Source organism: Chlamydomonas reinhardtii, chromosome 4, assembly GCF_000002595.2.
Source record: "Chlamydomonas reinhardtii strain CC-503 cw92 mt+ chromosome 4, whole genome shotgun sequence".
Lineage (NCBI taxonomy): Eukaryota > Viridiplantae > Chlorophyta > Chlorophyceae > Chlamydomonadales > Chlamydomonadaceae > Chlamydomonas > Chlamydomonas reinhardtii.
In genome coordinates this window covers 126247-147914 of record NC_057007.1, presented here as the reverse complement: position 1 = coordinate 147914, position 21668 = coordinate 126247, and the positions used below count along the sequence as shown (strand labels likewise).

Sequence of the window (21668 nt, the reverse complement as noted above, 5' to 3'; positions counted from 1 at the left end):
CGGAAGGGCAAGGGGTAACTGGCACGGCCGCGCCAGCGTTTACGCGGACTGCCCGCCCGATGGGCGACAGGATTCAAAGCAGATTTTCCGGGGCGGGCCGCCCGCATTGCCGATGCAGTGTGCCTCCACAAAACCCTGCATAAACCCCACCCTCCCGACCAGAGCGGATCTGGCAATGCGGCACCAGTTCGATGACATTCCGGCACACACCCAGCCCGCAACCTGCGAGCAGCCCGGTCCTTGCAGGCTCGATGTGAGGTCCATTATGATGCTTTTATTAGAACGCCGGCCCCGATTGATTACGCTCACGCAAGCTGCGCGTTCAAGGCCACTTCAAAAGTGCCCTAGCGCTTATCCAGACGGTTTGGCCCTGCTGTTTTGCTTTGCGCATGCACTCTTGCCACTCGCTCCCTGGAGCCCAGGTAGAAGATCCGAGGCGCGCGCCTACGGCCCTCGCATCGACAGCTTACTGCGCTAGCACTGCTACCTTCCGCCCGTATGCCCCTGTCGCTACTGCTGAAGCGACTTCCCCGCTTCTATCCATCCGAGCAGTTGTTTGCAAGGCATGCAGCTCAATCGCGCCCGACCTGGGCGCCTACGCGGGGCCTTCGAATCGGGCTGCATGGCTGCATGGGGCCGCGCGCGATGGTCCTTAGCGCCCCGATGCACTACTTAAGCAGGCCCCGCCCAGAGCTTGGCTTAAGCCTAAAGCTTCTTACTCCCAACAACACTCCACAAACACAAGTACCGTTGGTACGCAGGTCATTAAGCCTCGCGTCACCCCCGGTTAGCAGACTCCCCTTTCGCTCCCCTTCTCTTCTCCGTATCCAGTCCCTTCGCAACCATGCGTGAGGTCATCTCCATCCACATCGGCCAGGCCGGTATCCAGGTCAGTCGCCTGCGAACGAGAGGGGGAGCGGGACCGCGGGGAGATTGCTAGCGCCGATTCGAACTTGCCGCGAACCTGGCACATTTGCTCGCTTTCTTCCTGGGGCACTCGCAAATTTGATCAGCAGCGTTCACAGCTTGCTGGCCTTGCCTCTGCGCGCGCTTGCGCTTTGGGCCGCGGATCTTCCCCCTGACCTTGCTTTGACTTTGCCGCTTCTGCCTCCTCGCGTTCCCGCACAGGTGGGCAATGCCTGCTGGGAGCTTTACTGCCTGGAGCACGGCATCCAGCCTGATGGCCAGATGCCCTCCGACAAGACCATTGGCGGTGGCGACGATGCCTTCAACACCTTCTTCTCGGAGACCGGTGCCGGCAAGCACGTGCCCCGTTGCATCTTCCTGGACCTGGAGCCCACCGTGGTGGATGAGGTCCGCACCGGCACCTACCGCCAGCTGTTCCACCCCGGTGAGTTCGCATGTGCTTCGAACTTGTGTGCGTGCGTTCTAAAAGGGCTTCTCTTGGTGTTCGATCTGGGCTTCTCGCTTGCTATTGCAGTCATATGTTGGCCTTCGGCTGTGTCAGCATTCTTCAGCCAGTGCCTTGAAGTCCGCCCAGCTTCCGTCCTGCGCCCTTTCCTTGCCCTGTGCTGACTTCGCCTCCCCCCGTTCCCTTCACGCTCGCAGAGCAGCTGATCTCCGGCAAGGAGGATGCCGCCAACAACTTCGCCCGCGGCCACTACACCATCGGCAAGGAGATTGTCGACCTGGCCCTGGACCGCATCCGCAAGCTGGCCGACAACTGCACCGGTCTGCAGGGCTTCCTGGTGTTCAACGCCGTCGGCGGTGGCACCGGCTCCGGCCTGGGCTCCCTGCTGCTGGAGCGCCTGTCGGTGGACTACGGCAAGAAGTCCAAGCTGGGCTTCACCGTCTACCCCTCGCCCCAGGTGTCGACCGCCGTCGTCGAGCCCTACAACTCGGTGCTGTCCACCCACTCCCTGCTGGAGCACACCGATGTCGCCGTGATGCTCGACAACGAGGCCATCTACGACATCTGCCGCCGCTCCCTGGACATTGAGCGCCCCACCTACACCAACCTGAACCGCCTGATCGCCCAGGTCATCTCGTCGCTGACCGCCTCGCTGCGCTTCGACGGTGCCCTGAACGTGGATATCACCGAGTTCCAGACCAACCTGGTGCCCTACCCCCGCATCCACTTCATGCTCAGCTCGTACGCGCCCATCATCTCGGCTGAGAAGGCGTACCACGAGCAGCTGTCGGTGGCCGAGATCACCAACGCCGCCTTCGAGCCCGCCAGCATGATGGTCAAGTGCGACCCCCGCCACGGCAAGTACATGGCCTGCTGCCTGATGTACCGCGGTGACGTGGTGCCCAAGGACGTCAACGCCTCGGTGGCCACCATCAAGACCAAGCGCACCATCCAGTTCGTCGACTGGTGCCCCACCGGCTTCAAGTGCGGCATCAACTACCAGCCCCCCACCGTCGTGCCCGGCGGTGACCTGGCCAAGGTGCAGCGCGCCGTGTGCATGATCTCCAACAGCACTGCCATCGGCGAGATCTTCAGCCGCCTGGACCACAAGTTCGACCTGATGTACGCCAAGCGTGCCTTCGTGCACTGGTACGTCGGTGAGGGCATGGAGGAGGGTGAGTTCTCCGAGGCCCGTGAGGACCTGGCTGCCCTGGAGAAGGACTTCGAGGAGGTCGGTGCCGAGTCCGCCGAGGGCGCCGGCGAGGGCGAGGGTGAGGAGTACTAGAGTATTCCCGCACTCCAACCCACGAGCTAGCATGTGAGCGTGTCCTGTGCGGCGTGATCTGAGGCTTCGTTGGAAAAGCGTAGCGTTGTGGCTGTACTTATGCTAGCTTGGTCAAATGATGATGACGACTGCAAGTGACACTCATGGGTCGTGAACATCCACGAACGTGCCTCTATTGGCTTGCTGTAAAGGATGAGAAGAAAGCCAGGGACGTGTCTTGTCAGGGCTGGGGCGGGGACTTGGGTTGGAAGGGCACTGCAGCAGCACAGTTCGGATTCGGGCACAGCAGCAAGGGTGTGAGAGTCAACAGCAGTGGGCCAGCCTCGTTCGGTATTGTATGGCCTGGGATGGTCTAATGGAGTAACGCCGGGGCCGGCCGGGCGGAACGCATCTGGAGGCGCTGAGGTGCGCGGAGGGCCGGAGGCACGCAACATATGGCATGTTCAGATGCCGCCACACAAGACATGTTGCACGCATGCCCCGGTTCACCGCCATGTGGCATCGTGCGGCTTATACTGTGGGTGTGCGGCACATGTTCATGTAGGAAGCTCGTACGTGTCCCCAGAGTCGCAGCGCCTGCACTCCCGTTAGGCTCCACTGGTCCCGCTGTGCTGCGTGCAGTGTGCGGATTGGTAACACGCGCCACCAACGCTGGCGGCCCTCCCTCGGCAATCTTACACGCTAATAGTTGACACCAACAGACGACCTACGTATATACAAGTTTGCACCGGACTGGTCGGGTGGCGGACAGGCCGACAGCCAAGCTCACGGCACCCAACACCGCCTCACACTAGGCACTGACAAACCGGCAACTGTCCCCATCCTCTCTCCTCACGGACCATTGGCCCTGCATTGGCAACACACTCTTGCCCTTGCCAATCTCATTCATGCACTTCCTGTTTGTCAGGTACCTGCAGTTAAAACCACACAATGTAATTCAGGTGCTTAAATCCACGTCCATCTGTCGTCACCACGCCGTGTCAAGAAGGTCACACACACACACACACACACACACACACACACACACACACACACACACACACACACACACACACACACACACACACACACACACACACACACACACACACACACACACTGAGCAGGGGTCGTATCTTGTTTTTGGGGTAATGTCTAGCTCCAGACAAAAACGGCCGGGTGGCCGCCGTCTTTTGTCTGGGCACATGGCGGTTTGAGGGCTTCTCCATAGGAACTCGGACAAAACCCGCCCCAAACCCGGGCCAACAAAGTCTCGCTCCAGACATTAGCCCCCGGGAGGAATGTCTAGAAAACGGCCAAAATGGCCAATTAATGTCTGGAGACATTAAGATAGGAGCCCTGCACGTCACTGAGCCACCGGCTACGCCCGCATCATCCCGCTGTATTCCTGCTGTGCGCTCTCAGTCGTACTACACCCACACACGGCGTTTGCACGCCCACTTCATAGACATCTGCTGTGCTCTTGCCCCGCATCTATCTGGTGTCAGCCTGCATTGGAACCCCCGGCAGCCACGTGTTCTACGTGAGGCCGCCCCGCCGTAGATTCCACCACCCTGATAGACTGAAGGAACCCCAAACGTTGGCAGCCACATGGTAGCTCTCCCACTCAAGGGAGAAGAAGTGGGCTGCGCCCGTGCCACGTTTGTGCAATGCCTGAGGCCGAAGGCTTTGAAACAACCTCATCGCCTCATCCCCGCCACCTTTCTCCTATAGCCGGGATCGCTTTGTACAGGCACTGCCCGCCGCCCGCCGTGTCCTGCCTTGTCCCGCTGTCAAGCATAAGCACAGCAAGCAATAAACCAAACAGGACATTCTCTAGCCACAACACTCCTCACTGCTGCGGCCTACCACACACCGTGCCATGCTATGCTCGCCAGCAAAGGCTGCTACCCAGAAACCGTCAGCTGTGAACCTGTGCGCCGGCGCTGCTTCTCGGGCGGCGCTGCTGCTGCTGCTGGTGCCGCTGCCGCCAGCGCCGCCACCGCTGCTGCTACTGCCACCGCCGCCGCCACCGCCACCGCCAGCAATTTCATAATGAGATGAAAAGGGAAGCATCCGTTTTCAAGGGATTACCCTCAAGATTGGCAACATGTACGTGGGCGTGACGAATGAGCTTTAGGATCATGGAGAAAAGACTCACATGGGCAGGGCAGCTGCGGGGCAGCGCCCGTAACCTTTCCCATATGGTACCTTCTTGTAAAGCCATGCTGATATATGTACGGTATACGGTATGTGCTCGGCAGTCCTAGGTCACGCGGAAAAGGTGCACTTTCACCCTGCTCGCACCTATCGCACCAAACAGTGGCACGCACCATACGCACCGAACGCGCGCATATGCCAGGCTGGTGGCACACACACATTTCTGCCCTTCAACGCATATGTATGACACACACACACACACACACACACACACACACACACACACACACACACACACACACACACACACACACACACACACACACACACACACACCGTCATGCATGCGCCCATGCCGTCCCCCGCCTGTTTACTTGCTCGTGGTCGCCCACCCTCCGTCTCTTTCCCAAATCGCGCAACCCCTAGTATAGTTAATTGGGCTGGGACTGGGCTGCGTGTTTGCTCTTGCTCGTCGCGCGCCGCCGCGCTAACATGTTCCTTCGCTCTTGTTCGTGACACTCCCCTGCTGCCGCCCTGTGCTCTGTTGTTTTCTTATTCGCTCGTAGGTGAGAATTTCATCGAGGATTGGGCGGGAGCTTGGACTTAGCGGCCAGGAGTAGCGACGAGGAGCTAGGAATCGTAGGAGTGCCTGGGCCTCACGGTACCGTGAGCACATGCATGGGTTTGCACCCTTGAGAGCGTGTGGACACGAATCCCCCCTCGAGGTTAGAGCAGCGGGGGTTGCGCGATTTCCGGTTGGTAAGACCGGCGGCTCACCGCAGCGGGTATGCGAGGTAACTTCAGGTAACATCCGTAAACCGTCGCTTTGCTGCATCGCATACACTGTCTTTGCGCAACGTTTTCCTTGTGCTCTTTAACACAAGTGCGCGAGCCGGTTCATGTCCCGCGGGCGTGCCGGGGCCTCTAGGGCTCGTGTTTTAGCGACTTGATTTGTGAGTGTATGGACAATTTCTGGTGGTGAAATTGCCCTAGGCTCACAAATCTTGTCGAAGGGTAATTTTCGGCGTCCTACACAGTGCTGTGCTGCGTGCCGTCGCGTCTGGACGATGCTACCGAAAATTGCTATCGTGTCGAGTTTTGGGCACTAGGCCTGGAGCCCGTTCCGCGGGGTCGGGGACCGGGCTGGGGGCCTTGTGGCGCCTCGGGCGCGCCGTGTTCCTCCTGCTTTGTCGCGTTCCTCTGATTTGCGCCATAACCTGTACTGACTTTGGGCCCACCCTCCCCATGCCGCCGCCCCGCGGCATCGACGTCCCCATAAGCTGTGCGTGTACTTGGACCTGGTGCTACATGGCCGCATGAGGGGAGTACCTAGCGTGTGCCGCCTCCGTCACACCATGGAGTGGGGAGCGGGGGTTTTCTTCCCCCGCCAGCCCATGGTGCTGACACCCCATTTGCATTTGCCGTCATGCATGCGCCCATGCCGTCCCCCGCCTGTTTACTTGCTCGTGGTCGCCCACCCTCCGTCTCTTTCCCAAATCGCGCAACCCCTAGTATAGTTAATTGGGCTGGGACTGGGCTGCGTGTTTGCTCTTGCTCGTCGCGCGCCGCCGCGCTAACATGTTCCTTCGCTCTTGTTCGTGACACTCCCCTGCTGCCGCCCTGTGCTCTGTTGTTTTCTTATTCGCTCGTAGGTGAGAATTTCATCGAGGATTGGGCGGGAGCTTGGACTTAGCGGCCAGGAGTAGCGACGAGGAGCTAGGAATCGTAGGAGTGCCTGGGCCTCACGGTACCGTGAGCACATGCATGGGTTTGCACCCTTGAGAGCGTGTGGACACGAATCCCCCCTCGAGGTTAGAGCAGCGGGGGTTGCGCGATTTCCGGTTGGTAAGACCGGCGGCTCACCGCAGCAGGTATGCGAGGTAACTTCAGGTAACATCCGTAAACCGTCGCTTTGCTGCATCGCATACACTGTCTTTGCGCAACGTTTTCCTTGTGCTCTTTAACACACACACCAGCTTGACACGCGTCTGGAAACGCTGCAACCGCCGCCCGCCACGTCCCCCATGCAGCCTCGACCCCGTTTAGTCGCAGTGCCACCGCTAACTCGCCCTCTTCCAATAGTGTTATTGTACTTAGTGGGCGGGATTTGGGACGCGTGATACCTAGCTTGTCTGCTGCACGCCGCCTCTCTTATCGCCGTTGCCATTCACATGCCCGTGACACTTCCTCGCTGCCGCCCTATGCCCATGCTTCCACCTTTGCCTATAGGTGAGCTCGACTACGACCAGCGGGCGGGAATCCGGGAATTAGGCGTGCTGGGTAAACGTTGTTTAGCGCGCCCAGGGTGCGGAGCATGGACGCATACAGGTGCATCGCGGGGTCAGGCCGAATGGTCGCCCGTGGGGTTCCAGGCTTATCGCGGGTAAGTATGACTACCTGGGTCACGACAGTCACGCGACGCTCGGTAAAATGGTGGGTATCGGTAAGTAACTCCGTCGCGTCATTGGGCGGGCTTTCGTTTCGTTTTTTAACACACACACACACGCACACACACACGTGTTTGATGACATACGGTACACAGCTACACCGTACGCCCACCCACCCCCACCCCCACCCCCACCCCCACCCCCACCCCCACGCAAACATGGCTCGGAGCTACAGAGGGGCTGGCCGGGGGCCCCCACCACGTGCGTCGTGCCTGGTGCAACACAACGAGCGAAACAGCAGACTCTTGCTCCACGTCTCGGCAGACATCACCTGCTTAGTAGTCGTATGTCCTACCTATGTACAGGGCCGCGCTGTTGCGTGCGCGCCCCAGCAGCATCAACTGCACTTCAAGTGCGTTGCTAGATGTCCAGGAGACACACGACACACACGTGACGCATGAAACACACGAGACACACGTGCAACGTGTGATAAATGGTTTCGCCACCGGGAGAGTGTGTGCGTGTGAGCATGCCGTGCGGCGACACGCGCAAACAGTGATGGCTGAGTTGTGGTGCCAGCGGCGATTGCAGGCATGTCGGGCATAAGTAACATGCTTCCCTGTAGCACTACCCTTCGACATCTGATGAGTGATGAATAATTCTTGATGTGCGTGTGCATGAGTGGGTGCGGGGATCCCTGGCATGCCTGCGTGCGCAGGGGTGCGCATGTTTCACGAGCGTATGCTTCACGCCCACGCGCTGCCAACACGCACCAGACGTCCCATCCATCAATCAGCGCACACGCGCTGGCCCTTGCCGCACAGGGATCATCATCCAGCTGAGGCACACATCACACGCACATCACACATGCACACACACACACACACACCCCGTACACACGCGCGCGCCTCCTTTTCCCTCTACGCCACACACACATGCACACGGTGCCGATTAAGACGCCTGGTGCTCTCTTGAGCCCATGCACAAAACGCTTGCGCACGCACACACGCGCGCACATACCGTACACACGACACCGTAAACTTTACAAACTCATCCCCGGGAGCGTTAGGCGCGCGCTGAATGTCAATACACTCGCAACCATCCATAAATGATTCCTAGTGTAAACGTGAGCGCCCAGTCATAAACAAGTATGCCGAGGCATGCCTTTGCCGTACCCATCATTCCTTCTCCCTCGCTTGTGACGCCGACGCATTCGTAGACGACTCCTGCTGTGTATCCATACTGCGTATTCAGCACACACCGCATTCGTTCTTTGCCACCGTAGCTGCCCTCTGGGGTTCTCTGAGGGCCCCCAGTGAAGTGGCGGTAGTGGCCCGAGAGCGCCGCCGTGCCGCCTAGGTGCACCTAAAGCAAACCAGCAGCGCGCGCCGCCAGCCCGCTTTCCCTTGCTGGCGGGCCTGAGGGCAAACCCCAGCAGCGCCTCCAGCAGAGCCAGCGGCAGCGGCAGCGGCAGCTCTGGCCAACGCCGCGTCGCCACCTGATTGGGCATCAGCAGCAGTGGCGGCAGCGGCATCGGCAGCCGCGCCGGCGGCCGCACCGGCGGCAGCTAGCGACGGCCCGGCGCAGCCAGACACCGCTGCCGCCACCACCGCCATGGTAGGAACCTGCCGCTTCTCGCCACCCCCAGCGCTGCTGCATCTGCAGCGTCTGCCTCCGTCACTCCTCCAGCCGCTGCCATCAGCTCGAGCCGCCATCGCCGCATCTCCACCCGCATCGTTTGCTATTGCTGCTGCGGCGGCGCCATGACCAGAGCACCGGCGGCGGCCAGCAGGGCTTCCACGGCTGCCCTCTTCACCCACTCCGGGTTGCCCAGCAGTGCCTGCCGCTGCCTCATCATCCGGACTTGCTGCGGCTGTGGACAGCATCAGAGCATTCAGGGCGCTCATCAGACTGCTGCTGCCGATGGTATCGGGAGATGGCCTCCCCGCGTCCTCATCAGCCCCGCCCCACTGAGATGTGGTGAGACTGCAGCCGCCGCCGGTTTCACCAACTGCCGCCGCGATTGTCACTGCCGCCGCCATTGTTCCAGCCCCCGCCAAAGGACAGCAGGCAGGGGCAGCGGGAGATGGGGCAGTAGTGTTGGCGGCGGCTGGCGGCGGCGGCGGGCGGGCATGTGGCAGTAGCACAGGCGGCTGTAGCGCCGCCAGCAGGAAGGGCGAAAGTGTTAAGGACAACAGCAGCGGGCACGGCAGTAGCTGGGCAGTCACCAGGCGCTGATGATGGCAGTAGCTGGATGTGGTGCTACTGCCGCCCGTGGCGGCGGCGGCACCGCCCAGCTGCAGTAGCTGCCGTCGGTGCTGGGGTGGAAGAAGCGGCAGACGCAGGGGCGAGTAGTGCAGCAGGTGTGGGGGCTGCTGCTGCTTCCTCAGCACCTGGCTCAAGCTGTCTACCTGCAATCACCGGATCGCTAACTCAGTTAGCGATTTGACTCGTCCTTACGGCAGAAGGGACCCGGGTACGAATCCGGATAAAAGCCCAATTATGCAAAAGGCGAAAGATTGGTGCGAAACCGATTGGTGATCCCACGAACGATAGGTAATTGCCCTTAGTGGCAATTGCGGGCTTACGCCCGCTGCAACCTAGAAAGGTCGTGGTGCAGAAGTCCGATTTAGTGGCGAGGTCCAAGGTTCAAGACAAGGCTCAAGATCCAAGGCTCGAGGAGGAGCGCCATGGCTCCTCGGTTTGCACGAACTGGCAGTGCTCCACTACTATAACGCGGCGTTTCCCTAGCTCGATATGCTATGTGTGCAGGCTTGGATGTAGTGGACTTTGAAGAGCGGCCTAGGACTTGGAGGTTGTAGTTTCGGAGGTTGTGACTCTTTCGTGGTGAGGCGTCAGCGTGAGGGGGGCGGGCCCTCTCGCCCTAGTCACCTTGCCCCGTTAATCCATGCCAGGCCCTATGGGCTGGCGTTGTAATTATTATTATTATTACTGTCTACCTGCAACCCCACCAGGTCTTGCAGAACGTCCCGGCCTGGCGCGCCGTCATCATCACCAGCAGGCAGCACGGCATCGCTGCCGCCGCCGCCGCCGCCGGCCCCCACGCCGGAGGTACTGCTGCAGTCGCAGCAGCCGGTGCCGCAGCTGCTGTCGTCGCAACCTGCGCGCCTGCCGCCGCCCATGTAACGGGCAGCGCAGCTGCTACTGCCGTCTCCATCACAGCGGTTGTACAAAGCGCCGGCTGCGAGACCATTGCAGTTGCGGCTGCCGCTGCTACAGCCGCAGCAGTACAGGCCACGGTGGCCGCATGCGATGCAGCCGCCGCCGCAGCAGCCGCCGTCACTCGCCGCGCTGAGCAGTTGACCACTGACGGCGGTGCCGCCGCTGTCGCTGCTGTAACTGTTTTCGGCCAGAATGAAGCGCGCAGCAGCGCTAAGCTTGCCGCTTGGGGCGGCGGCAGTAGCGCTACTGCGGCCCCCTGCGGTTTCCATCTTGGGCCGCCGGGTGGCGGCGGCGGCCTGGCGCAGGTGGCAGGCGGCTGTCACCTGCTGCGCGGCACCCCTGCTGGCAGCAGCCACACCGCCCCACGGCTCGTCAGGTTGTGCGACACCATCCATATGGCTAGATGCACGAGGGTCGTGCCGCCTGCGCGGATGCAGTCTGCAGAGCACCGCACAGCACACGAGCGCCGCGCGCCTACGTGTCAGTTAGTCGTCACACATGCCTTACGGTACCGTTGCCAACTTGCAGTAGAACGGAGCGCCTCTACTAACAAGTGACTTGTGGTGCCAGCTAGGATGAGTGTGAAGGTGCGGCGGTGGTAGGCAGCGAGCGAGCGTGGGGCGATGCACGCCGTGCGTGTGCAGCAGGCGACCAACGCCATAGCATGCACCCACCGCTACTGCGGCGGGTCGGGCGGCAAAGGCCGGGATGGCCTATCAATGATCTTAACCCAAGTCAGTTGCACAAACATACCTGCACAGCTGCTGTATGAGGCTCTACAGGTTGTTGCGCGGAAGGCCCTTGTTGCGCTGGCGTCAATTGTTACGGTCGTGTGTCCGCGTGGTCGGCGTGGTCGTTGCCGGTGCTGGCACGGTGCCGCCGCTGCCCACAGCCCGCGGAAGCAACGCCACGCGCCCTTGCGACCTCACAGCGGGCTCAAGCTCATCCACCGACACTCGCCGAGCCCGTTTAAATCTCGAGCGCAGGCCTCCGACACGACGACCTGCACGCGCACGCAAAACCTGGCACATCACATAAACCGGGCCTCATACAAGCGCGATTGCGCATAGCAGCCCAGTCACCCGGCATATTACGAATAGCAATTGCAGCGTCCATTTCTCGTACCGGGTAAACGTTGTGAAAGGACTCGCCCACAGGACTTGCTCGATTCGTGCCCGTGCGCTCAAGGTTAAAGCTGCCTCAAGCGCCAGCGTGGGGCGTAATTGTGAAAGAGGCGTTTTGAAGTCTCAGAGGACATTTACAACACTCGATTGTTTGTGAAGTCGGGAAGCTATGAGTATGAACTAGTCGTGCAAGCTATGAACTCGTCAAACAAAGCGCTTATGTGGGAACCCGTTGCTACATAGTAATATTGAGTACGTGTTGCGGTCTTTAGGCAATGAGCAAAAGAGTAGCTGACGCGCACCTTGATGCAATGGGCCAAAATGCAGCCGCTCCTATCGAATCCTTATAAACGGAATGGTGCACACGCTCTTCACGCAACAATCGTGCCTCTGGGGCACAAGGAGAACGGTTTTAAATGGGAATGGCCCGAATCGATTGCAGTTAATCCACACTTTTTCACGCGAGCCTCGGAGAGGTTTCCCTCGATGAGCCAGGATGAGCGTAAAGCCGCAGGGGCCGAGGTATTCGTTGACACCACAATTGGGCCGAATCGGCGCGCAGGACGAACAAAGAAGGCCAGGAGGCTTGCTTGCCCTGCTGCCCTAGTGCCTGCCCTGCCCAACGCCTTGCCCTGCCCTGCCAGGGCTGCGGGCCGGCTCTCCTAGTACGGTACTCCTAGCGTGTTTGTGCTTGTCCATACTCCCATCACGGTGTGGGTCGTTTTGGGTGCGCTCTTTGCTGGCCCAACTAGCCAGCCTGTTGGGGACTTGGGTCGAGAGGTGGGCCAGGTAGCCAGGGGCTGGCAGGCAGTGCTGACTAATATGCCCCATGCGTGGCGCAGGGGCGTGCTTGTGCCCCACGGGCGCGGCGTCTTGCCAACTGTTAACAACGTTCCCAATTCCAGCCCTCCTTTTCCTATCTTCTTGTCCTCTCTAACAACGAGGGGGCAATGCCGACAGATGTTGCTTGGGTGGATGCTCACTGGCGCACATTCAAATATGAATGTCTTCTTGGTGCCGTTTATTGCACGCAGCTGTGAAGTACGAACGCATGTATGCGTGCACGTCACACCGATGGCTGGAATCATTGCCTTATGCCTTCAGGCCCTTAACCCAAAGTCAGCCGGACCGGAGGTGGCGGTTGCAAGTGCCACTCAATCATGGTCGGCCCTTCCACACGACAACGGGGCAGTATGGCGTCGCCCATGGTTGCCGCGTGTGTTCCCGTGTACGGTGCGTGTGTATGTTAAAGAGCACAAGGACAAGGGGTGTCAGCTTTGTACAGCTGGAAAATGGGCTGAGCCCCCGTACGCTTGGGAGCTAATAGGCGTGTAACGCCCCGTTAGAGCCTCCATGCCGCTACGACGCGCAGGCGCATCGGCTAGGGACACTCGGGTTGGGGTCGTGCGGGATTTCCCGCGCCACATGCGTGCCTTGTCACGTTCCCAAACACCCCAAGCATTTCTTTCGCCTCCTGCAACACTCAACACCTCCCCGGCGCCCCACGCTCAAAGGGCTAGGCGCGGGGCGGGGGCGACCTCGGGGCTTCTCGGCATTCTGGCGCGTCGGTAGGCATGGCTCAGCAAGTCGCTCACAACTTTCGATATACTTCCCCGCTTTGCTTGCCGCCAACATAGTTTGCCTTATAGACTGCATATCGGCGGGCACCGGATGCTTTCCTCGCGACCTCGCGAAAGTCAATTTCCATGGACGCGCGAAGGCACTTCTCGCTCCGCCCGAATTTTCCCTGCCACCTATTTACATGCAATAGGAATTAACAAATACTAATACGTAGCAGTCGCAGTTTGTGCCAGTATGCTATGTTTTGCCGACGCACGCACCACGCACGCACCACGCACGCACGCACGGACCGGGGTGTTCCTGGGGGGCTTCGCCCCCCCCTGGAACGCTTCGCTGGGGGGGCTCAGCCCAAAAACAAAGCGCAAAGCACATTGAGTCTCACCACATGAACTCATGAAGCACCTGTGGCCACACACACACACACACACACACACACACACACACACACACACACACACACACACACACACACACACACACACACACACACACACACACACACACGCACACACACACATACACACACACGCCCCAGGCGGGTTCTGACACGGCATGGGAGCACAGAAGCATGCCAGCAGGACTGCTCCACTTCACTGCTTCAGTTACCCCATGACTCAACCCCGCCATATGAAATGGTGCTGACACCCAGGAGTGCGCCCTCTGACACTGGAGGCAAGTAAGGCCGTCGGAGGCAAGTAAGGCCGCCGGAGGCAAGCAAGGCCAGAGGCACTGCTCCGTCAGCAGCAGTGGCCACACACGTACGTGCCGCTCATACACCGCACCGCACATACATCGCTTGTCGCGCACACCGCACACACCTACGCCTGCTCCCTTCCACGTGCTCACCAAACGTATGCAGCAGTGCCGCACTAGCCATGTTAACGAAGATGAACCGCATGTGTACCGTATGCTTGGAAGCATGTCTTGCTGCTTCTTGCATGGACCAGCTCTCGCCTGCATTCTGCCGCTGCGCACCAACCGCGTATGCACGCACGCGGTCCTTGGGAGTTTGTCCACTACCCATGCATGTGCATTATCGCAAGGGCAATGCATTACCGGCACGGGGGGTGGGAGCTGCTACATGCGCTGCTGGCCACTGCATGCAGCAGCATGTGCGTGGCGGCACGTATCGCCACGGCAGCACGCACAGCTAGCCGCGCACGTTCATGCGTACCGTGCGCACCATCGCTTAGTTTGCTCCCCGCATACCGCATACCACACACAGAATACACGCCCTCCACACATAGCAACTAACCAAGGTATTGCGCGCCGGCTCTCCTCGCATCCAATGATTGAACGTAAAGTGTTTGAAACCCCGTACACACACAAACACGCACGCGCGCATTCGCTGTCACACATGCATACGTCATCAACCCCCAAAGAGAAACACACCCACAACAAAGCATACTGTAGTATCCTCAACAAGAAAAACGAACGGAAAACTGGGCACTTTGTATGTGTTGAGGCTGCATCAATGCCAACTGAAATCACCACTCAAGTAGGCATGCCGTTGAAAATACGTGTGCGTGCAAGACCATGGTTGCGCAGCACATAGATGCCTGCCTGCCACGGCATTGCTTGCTTGTCAATGTGCCAACCATCGCCACACAACACCTCTAACCCATTGCCTGGGGCCTACTGCCCCCGGATGCAGGCTCCCAGCAGTCTCGCCAGCAGGGGCCGACGGCGCTGCTGCGGCACATCAGCAGCCCGACCGGCGGGCGACATAGCAGCGACCCCATCCGCCCCACCGTTGCCCACGCCACTTGCCTCGTGTCCCACCCCATGCCCGACACACCGCGGCGAGCCTGTTGTTATTGCTGCCGAGGCAGCGGCGGCGGCTGGCAGCACGACAGTCTTGAGGTCGGCCTCAAAGCCACGGCTGTAGCAGCTCTGGGCACCGGCCGCCGCCGCATCAGCACCAGCAGCCACCGGCGGTGGCCCCACGGTTCTACAGCCGCCACTGACGCCCGCGCCTGTCCACGCACGGAGCTGCTCCTGCCGCTGCGGCGATGTCCCCACGGCATCAGCACTGGGCACACTGGTGGGCACACCAGGCGATGACGTGGCGGCTGTAGCTGCTGCGGCAGCTGCTGCTGCTGGCGGCGGCGGCGGCGATGTGGCAGCTGCTGCTGCCGCTGTCACCTCCGCCGCCGCCAGGGCCAGGTGCTGCAGCAGCAGGTCCACACCGAGCAGGCAGCTGGCGGCCTTGCTGCCACCGCCGCCGCGACCTCCACCGCAACCATTGCTGCCGACACGTGCGGCGGCAGCAGGGGCGAGCCGCCCCTTCCCCACCACCATTGCTGCCGCCTGGGCCGCCTTCGCCGCGGCCGCCTCGGCCCACATGCCGTACGTACGGTACAGTCCGCGCCCGCCGCCGCCGCCGCCGTCAGTGCCGGCGCAGCCGCGCGCCTGCGGGTCGAGGAGGTCTTCAACGGCCATGATCTTGCCGTATTCTGGTTGCGGCTGTCGCTCCTTCGCTGCCGCAGCAGCCGGCTGAGGAGGGCATTCAGCAGCAGCACCACCACCCACCGCGCCGCCGCCTCCGCTGCTGCCACAGGCTGCAGCAGTCAGCGCCGCCGTGTGTATGAACGGCAGCGCGCTCGCCGCCGCCCCCAAACTACCCAGCTCCAGCCCCAGCCCCAACAGCGCCTCCCGCAGGCTCGTTGCCGCGATACCACCGGCGCCGCCACCGCCTCCACCGTCACTGCATCTGCCGGCATCGCCCGTGTGGGCTCGGGCGAACCTGCTGCTGCTGTTACCGCTACTACTGCCATCGATAGTGCTGTCGCAACAGTAGAGCAGGTCGTTTATGCTATTGCTGCTGCTTGTGGTCACGGTCGTGCCCAGGCATGTTGAAGTGCATGCCTGCCCGGCTGCGGGGTCTGACCAGCGGCAGGGCACGGCGGTGTCACCTCCGGGCGCCATTAGATGCTCCGCGCTGCTGCCCAAGACCAATTATAGATGCGTGTCCGAGGCTTCCAGGGACGAAGGGCGTGGCCGACTGCTGCGAGACATTACGATAAAGGTTTCGTCACGGTAATGTGACGGGTTGACTGACTGACTCGGCAACTTCGTAGCTGCATGGCTGAGCGGTGTTACATGTGCTATAGCTTACCGTATAGTCGTGGTTGGAGCCCGGGCAAGGTTTTCGCGTGTTTTGGCTAATAATAAGTGTCACCATGCGCGCCTTGCCGCGATCCAAAACAGAGCGATGCAGCATCAACAATCCCTATCAAAGATCGTTTTTATCAACACCAGAAGGCAACCCGTTACGACGGGCGCGCCTTCACAACCTTCTCAAGCACCTGTTCCCTTTTGACGTGAAGGCTGTGCAGTGACGAGAGTTGGCATAGGAGTGTGCTTCTCTTGTTAAGAGCTAAGGGAGAGGGGCAGTCGCTGCTAATCCAGCGTTTCTATGTTTTAAGGTGTAAGAATCCGTTTGGATATTGCTGCAGCAAAACAACAAAGCTGTACAAGCACAATTTTAAGGGCATTTGTGTACGTAACCTGCGCTGATATAGGCAAATCTCATCTTCGCTGGCCGAGCATAATTTCAAGTAAGATGAACCCGCCCCAGCGTTGAAAGTCCGAACGGTAAAGGATTGCCAACATAGCAAGTTTCAGGCGAGCGCGAAGCAGAACCCGCGGCCGGCTTAAAAGAGAGCGTCGGGCCACTCTTTCGCGCTTCAACCGCCATGTGCCCCACTTTCGGAGAAGAGGCACGGCGCGCGCGTGTTCACGGGCACTTGAGTTATCGCCCTGCTTCCGAATACCGCAGCCGTGCCGGGAATCGCAGGCCCGTGCGCACTTCCACCCAAGCCAGAAAAGTGGAAACTGCCGACCAGGGCCTTACGCCGGGGCCTCGTACCGTGTCACGACCCGCACCTCCCCTGCCTCGCATGCCTCGATGCGTATCGACGAATGCGGGGCGCCGAAACCCATCGTCCCATCAGCGCAGTACACGTGGATGGAACCTTGGCATCCCATCACGACACACCCACCTGCCATCTCCACATCAGCGCTCCTGCCGCTGCTCTTCCACCTGTGCCTCCTCCTGCTTCGCCAGGCGGCGGCCCCCCCTCACGCGCACCTCCACCTCCACCACCACGTGCACCGACACCTCCACCTTGCCTCCTGCTCGGCGGTGCGGCGGCAGGGGGCGGCGCCAGCGCGGCGGCGGCCGCCGGCTGCACACAAACAGATGGGGCCAGGAGGGGAGTTACATGCCCGAGCCCAACGAATAGGTCCCAATAGGAATAGGGCGGGGGCGGGACGTGAAGTTTCACAAGCCCCACGTGTGTAACGTAGGCAGCAGAACAATGCGTGCACGGCAATGTGCCTCGGCACCTGTCCCTCCGTGCTAGTGCCCTGCGAGCCCAGCCGCCCGCACATCCCGACCCCTTCCCTCCCATCCTGCGGGCTACCATGAAGCATGAAGAGGAGGGGAGACCCCTCCGTGTCACTTGCAAGCCCGGAGGCGGTGTGACTTGTTGTATCCCCTTTCTACCAAAGACACACACGATGTTGCGGGCTGCCTGTTTGAACGCACCTGGGCGGCGGCTGGCGGCGGACCGGCGGCGGCGCAGGCGGCGGTGACGGGTCTCCCTGCTGCCCGCCCCGGGCCGATACCTCGGGTGGTGGCAGGTCCGGGGGAGCGGGTGGCCGGGCGCGTGCCTGGCTCAGCGGCTCATCGGCGCCCTCAGGCGGCTGCTGGGGCGGCTGCGGCCGCGATGGCGGTTGTGGTGACGGGGAGGGCAAGGATGCCGGGGGTGGTGGAGGTGGTGGCGGCGAGTCATCGTACAGATTTGGCGGAGAGGCCAGCCCCGGGGGCTCGGCTGGAGGGGAGGGGGTGAAGGGCGGCGGCGCCAGAGGCGGCGCGACGTACCCTGGATCCTGCGCCCGGACGAGCAGCTCCACGAATTCTGGATCCGACGCGTATGGCGTGTCGCTGTCCGGATTCTGTGGATCCGGCACGGTCCAGGTAAGGCGATAGCGGCCGGGGACGCGCAGCTTGAATGTTGAGATGGCGGAGCCGGGCTGGGGGTTGGGGTCGGCGGGGTGGGAGGGGTCGGTGGCGTCCTCGGGCGCCAGTGCCCAGGTGGTGCCGTCACCGCCCTGGCGCCGCACAAAGTCCACACGCCGCGTGCTGCGAGGTTAGGCCACGGCAGGACAGGGAAGGAAGGGGAGCTGTCAGATCAGAAGGAAGAGCCAAACCCACACAGTATTTTGCACGCAGCAATCCGTTCCTGACTTATGCCCATGGACGTGCGGAGATCCACGTATGCACACATGCGCATTCCATGTGTGCCTACCGCCACACCTGTTACGCTGTCCTAGACCTCAGCCCAGGCACGCGCAGACGACCCTGCAACACGGCCCTTCCACAACGCAGCAGCGTCACTCACGTGGCCAGGGACCAGCTGTCCGGGTCGCCGGGGTCCGCGGCGGGGTCGGGCGACAGGGCGCGGGCCGACAGGTAGCCGTGCACAATGCCGTAAGGAAATCCAGATCCAAGGCCGCTGTCCTGGATTTGAAGATCCAAGACCCGGAACGTGGCGGGCGGCAGGCCGGGGTCCGCCCACGTGACGGGCAGGGACTCAGTGGCTGGGGTGGGCGCGTCTGTGCCGGTGCCGGGCCCGGTCAGTAACGTGGGCCAGCCGCCCAAGGCCGCGCGGGGCGTGGCGGCGTACACGTACACGCGGCGTGTGCCGGTGGCCAGCCTGCCGGCCGAGTCCTGTGTGGGCGGCGGGGTCAAGTCCAGGCCGAGCGTTAAGACGGTGGTGATGTGTGCGCCAGAGCCCCGCACCAATGCGTAGGTAGATGGCACACACATGACCGGGTCCAGTCCGGTTCAGTCAGGCGGTCACCACATGAACCCCGCGCGGAACGGCATACGGTACGTTCGTACGCACCTGCACCCGGCACGTCACGTTGTACCAGCCGCTCTTGCCGTACAGCCGTGCAGTGGAGGCCTCGGGGGTGCTGTCGTACACTGAGGCGCCCGCCCAGCGGTCCAGGATGTACGGCGTGCGGCCGTACGCGTCCGGCTGTCCGTACGCCCGGGTTGTGTACGTGCGTTGCCTGCGGCGCGGTGCAGTGTTCCACAGCGCGACATCGTGAGCGAATGATATTCAAGCCAAAGCCACCAAACGGCGAGTGGGTGCAGTACCGATAAACTCCATACCCCACGGCATGTGAGGCCGCTTGAAGCACACAGCCAAGGTAATGTCCAGCAATTGGGGGCACGGGGCGGGCAGCAGCGCGGCGGCCCTTCACAGCGGCCACCGCGACCACCACGCCGCAGACCTAACCCCCCCCCCCCGCATCACTGCCACCGTGTGTACACGTCCACCCGTCCACCCGCCCTCCCCAGCCCGCCGCCCGCACCTGCCGTCCTCGTCGCCGTACTGCAGTGTGGCCAGCAGCGGCGGCGAGGGCGCCGCAATGCGTGCCACCACCTGTGTGCGTGTGTGTGTGTGTGTGTGCGTGTGTGTGTGTGTGTGTGCGTGCGCGCGTGTGTGTGTGTGTGTGTGTGTGTGTGTGTGTGTGTGTGTGTGTGTGTGTGTGTGTGTGTGTGTGTGTGTGCGTGTGTGTGTGTGTGTGTGTGTGTGTGTGTGTGTGTGTGTGTGTGTGTGTGTGTGTGTGTGTGTGTGTGTGTGTGTGTGTGTGTGTGTGTGTGTGTGTGTGTGTGTGCTCACCTGGAATCTCGCCACCCGCTCCCCCGCGATGGGCGGGTTGGCGGGGCTCCAGGCCGGCAGGATGTCACACACATCCGCCCCCGTGTCGCCCATGCCAGTGCTGCCACTGCCGCCGCCACTGCCACCGCCGCCGCCCGCCACCGTGACGGCGTCCGCAGCCAGCGTGGCAACCGGCCCCATCACCAGCAGCAGAAGCAGCGCCAGTGAGAAGGCTGGCCCCGCTGCTGCCCAGGAGCCCGGGCCGTGTGTTTGCCGCCGGCAGCGCCTGCTGCTGCCCCCGACATGCCTGCTAACTGTGAGGCACGATGCAACGCCCTGAGTCCCTATGTCTGGCCCTGGGTCAGGGCGCCACACCCGGCCAGAGCGTGCGCTGCTGCGGCCGCGGCAAACTGTGCGGCAGTCGCCTGCTGCACCGCCCGGCGTCTGCTGCCCCGCACAGCTGATGTCGTCGCCGCCGCCACGGCCACTTCTGGCGTTACAGCGGTGGCCGCCTTCCATACGAGCTGTGAAGGTGGAGCTTGATGTTATGCGGCGTGGCTGGGGCGGACCGCACGACGCCTGCTGCCGAAGGATGGCGACGCCTACGCTCCTTGAAACAGACCGACCAAACAGTCGGAGAAGATGGACGGTAAGAACAAGATTGCCGCTTGATGTTTCGAGGCAATGCGACTCGGCGGGCTTGCAGGCGCGTACGCGGGGCACCAGCCTGATTTCAGGGGAGCATAAACAGGGGGTTGAGGGGGATCGGAGCCGCGTCAGCAGCAGCCATCTCCCATGGCCTACAAGCATACATCTGCCATGCAGCTATCCATATAGCGATGAACCGTGTGGAACTTCGTCCTGGCCGCGGGTTCGAAAACGAAAAGTCGTGGGGGTGGGCGGTCAGACACAATACTGCTGTCCTGTCATTCTAGCTGCAGTTTTCTTGCTGCATCTACAATTTGCACTCATACCCACTGTCAGCGGACCGCTCGTCACCTTGCAGCAGACCTTGCAGAAGCTGCGTCGGTCAGCAGGCAAGGACAATACTACACAATTTGAATACAGTTTGTGCAAAGAAGTAAGCGCAGCGGAAAAGGACTGCAGAAACTGGCTGTTGACTATTGTTTCTCAGTGAAGGAGCCTCTCACTAGTGTTGCAGGGATAGTGTTGTACAAGATATATATGAATAAATGAATGAATTTGCGATACAGAAAGTGTGAAGGCGCGGCTTTGCTTCCTCGCAAAGTTGGCTCCTGGCTCAGCCCTTCGGCACGGTGCCCATGCCGCAGGTGACCCCACACGGGTATGACGCCGGTCTGAAGAGGGGCAAAAACGTGTCCACACGTGTTTCTCCACGCTCGCGTAGACTTAGCCTCCCTCTTTCAGGAATTAACTTATATGACATATAAGGATGCAAAAGTTTGACTCTTGTCGCATTCTGCGAGGGTGGCTGTCACCACATTTCGCGAGGCATGCTTTCGCCAGGGTCGCACTCTTAAGCCCGGGAGCATGTTTCTAGTCTCCTTGCATGTATGTTGGATGACGGCAACAATAATTGGCATCAAAGCGCGGTAATTGCGCAGACTTGAGAAGCCTGTTCACCGCGACGTCACCGAACAGGCCGCAAACAAAATATTTGAGGTCTCTATAGTATCAAGGTGATACTTGTAGAACGCTGGTAGCTGATTCGGAGGTCGGCCTGACGACCGTCGCCGACCGTGCCAACCTGGGCGGAACGCATCCCCCAGACGCCACGCGAGCTAGACCAGTCTAGGCCGTGTCGTCTGCCCGGGACCACGTTCGCCGTGCCTTAAATGGGTAGACCTATAGCCGGAGTTTGGGGACCGGACGACAAGGCCAAGGCAGGTAACCAGGCTGTGCCGTTTGACCCGTCTCCCAGACCGGCGTCATACC

The 21668-nt window shown here is 61.1% G+C and overlaps 5 protein-coding genes across 7 annotated transcripts; 2 read left to right on the top strand and 3 right to left on the bottom strand.

Moving 5' to 3' along the window:
• The first annotated feature begins 279 nt into the window (after positions 1-279).
• On the top strand, positions 280-3885 carry CHLRE_04g216850v5 (uncharacterized protein). The gene is made up of 4 exons (XM_001703058.2): positions 280-889; positions 1129-1351; positions 1570-3298; positions 3764-3885. Exons 1-3 carry the CDS (start codon positions 845-847, stop codon positions 2655-2657), a joined length of 1356 nt encoding a protein of 451 aa, XP_001703110.1. The 5' UTR covers positions 280-844; the 3' UTR covers positions 2658-3298; positions 3764-3885.
• A 484-nt stretch (positions 3886-4369) lies between these two features.
• On the top strand, positions 4370-6025 carry CHLRE_04g216840v5 (uncharacterized protein). Its single transcript, XM_043061713.1, has 2 exons — positions 4370-4748; positions 5363-6025. Exon 1 carries the CDS (start codon positions 4519-4521, stop codon positions 4690-4692), a length of 174 nt encoding a protein of 57 aa, XP_042924971.1. The 5' UTR covers positions 4370-4518; the 3' UTR covers positions 4693-4748; positions 5363-6025.
• Positions 6026-7778: 1753 nt separating this feature from the next.
• Positions 7779-12189, bottom strand: CHLRE_04g216826v5 (uncharacterized protein). 3 transcript variants are annotated; one of them, XM_043061711.1, is made up of 5 exons: positions 11492-12189; positions 11120-11369; positions 10156-10804; positions 9412-9594; positions 7779-9056 (listed from the first exon to the last, which is right to left on the bottom strand). In XM_043061711.1, the coding sequence occupies exons 3-5, from the start codon at positions 10759-10761 to the stop codon at positions 8925-8927; spliced, it is 921 nt and encodes a 306-aa protein (XP_042924969.1). In that variant the 5' UTR covers positions 10762-10804; positions 11120-11369; positions 11492-12189; the 3' UTR covers positions 7779-8924. The 3 variants fall into 3 exon arrangements, with proteins under 3 accessions (XP_042924969.1, XP_042924970.1, XP_042924968.1); XM_043061710.1 differs by having other exon boundaries at positions 7779-9594; XM_043061712.1 differs by lacking the exon at positions 7779-9056 and having other exon boundaries at positions 9508-10804.
• A 618-nt stretch (positions 12190-12807) lies between these two features.
• CHLRE_04g216811v5 (uncharacterized protein) lies at positions 12808-16669 on the bottom strand. Its single transcript, XM_043061709.1, has 2 exons — positions 16190-16669; positions 12808-16078 (listed from the first exon to the last, which is right to left on the bottom strand). Exon 2 carries the CDS (start codon positions 15997-15999, stop codon positions 14707-14709), a length of 1293 nt encoding a protein of 430 aa, XP_042924967.1. The 5' UTR covers positions 16000-16078; positions 16190-16669; the 3' UTR covers positions 12808-14706.
• Positions 16670-16727: 58 nt separating this feature from the next.
• On the bottom strand, positions 16728-21549 carry CHLRE_04g216774v5 (uncharacterized protein). The gene is made up of 7 exons (XM_043061708.1): positions 20751-21549; positions 19773-20478; positions 19462-19532; positions 18987-19155; positions 18480-18808; positions 17624-18220; positions 16728-17261 (listed from the first exon to the last, which is right to left on the bottom strand). Exons 2-7 carry the CDS (start codon positions 20268-20270, stop codon positions 17090-17092), a joined length of 1836 nt encoding a protein of 611 aa, XP_042924966.1. The 5' UTR covers positions 20271-20478; positions 20751-21549; the 3' UTR covers positions 16728-17089.
• Positions 21550-21668: the final 119 nt, after the last annotated feature.

Excerpts from the sequence above, each read along its gene's own strand:
- CHLRE_04g216850v5 (XM_001703058.2), top strand. The coding sequence starts at position 845 with ATGCGTGAGGTCATCTCCATCCACATCGGCCAGGCCGGTATCCAG. Across the intron at positions 890-1,128 it reads TCGGCCAGGCCGGTATCCAG|GTGGGCAATGCCTGCTGGGA; the intron begins GTCAGTCGCCTG and ends GTTCCCGCACAG. Across the intron at positions 1,352-1,569 it reads CCGCCAGCTGTTCCACCCCG|AGCAGCTGATCTCCGGCAAG; the intron begins GTGAGTTCGCAT and ends TCACGCTCGCAG.
- CHLRE_04g216840v5 (XM_043061713.1), top strand. The coding sequence starts at position 4,519 with ATGCTATGCTCGCCAGCAAAGGCTGCTACCCAGAAACCGTCAGCTGTG.
- CHLRE_04g216826v5 (XM_043061710.1), bottom strand. The coding sequence starts at position 10,761 with ATGGATGGTGTCGCACAACCTGACGAGCCGTGGGGCGGTGTGGCTGCT. Across the intron at positions 9,595-10,155 it reads GGGACGTTCTGCAAGACCTG|GTAGACAGCTTGAGCCAGGT; the intron begins GTGGGGTTGCAG and ends CGGTGATTGCAG.
- CHLRE_04g216811v5 (XM_043061709.1), bottom strand. The coding sequence starts at position 15,999 with ATGGCGCCCGGAGGTGACACCGCCGTGCCCTGCCGCTGGTCAGACCCC.
- CHLRE_04g216774v5 (XM_043061708.1), bottom strand. The coding sequence starts at position 20,270 with ATGGAAGGCGGCCACCGCTGTAACGCCAGAAGTGGCCGTGGCGGCGGC. Across the intron at positions 19,533-19,772 it reads AGCGGGTGGCGAGATTCCAG|GTGGTGGCACGCATTGCGGC; the intron begins GTGAGCACACAC and ends ACACGCACACAG. Across the intron at positions 18,221-18,479 it reads GACAGCTGGTCCCTGGCCAC|CACGCGGCGTGTGGACTTTG; the intron begins GTGAGTGACGCT and ends CTAACCTCGCAG.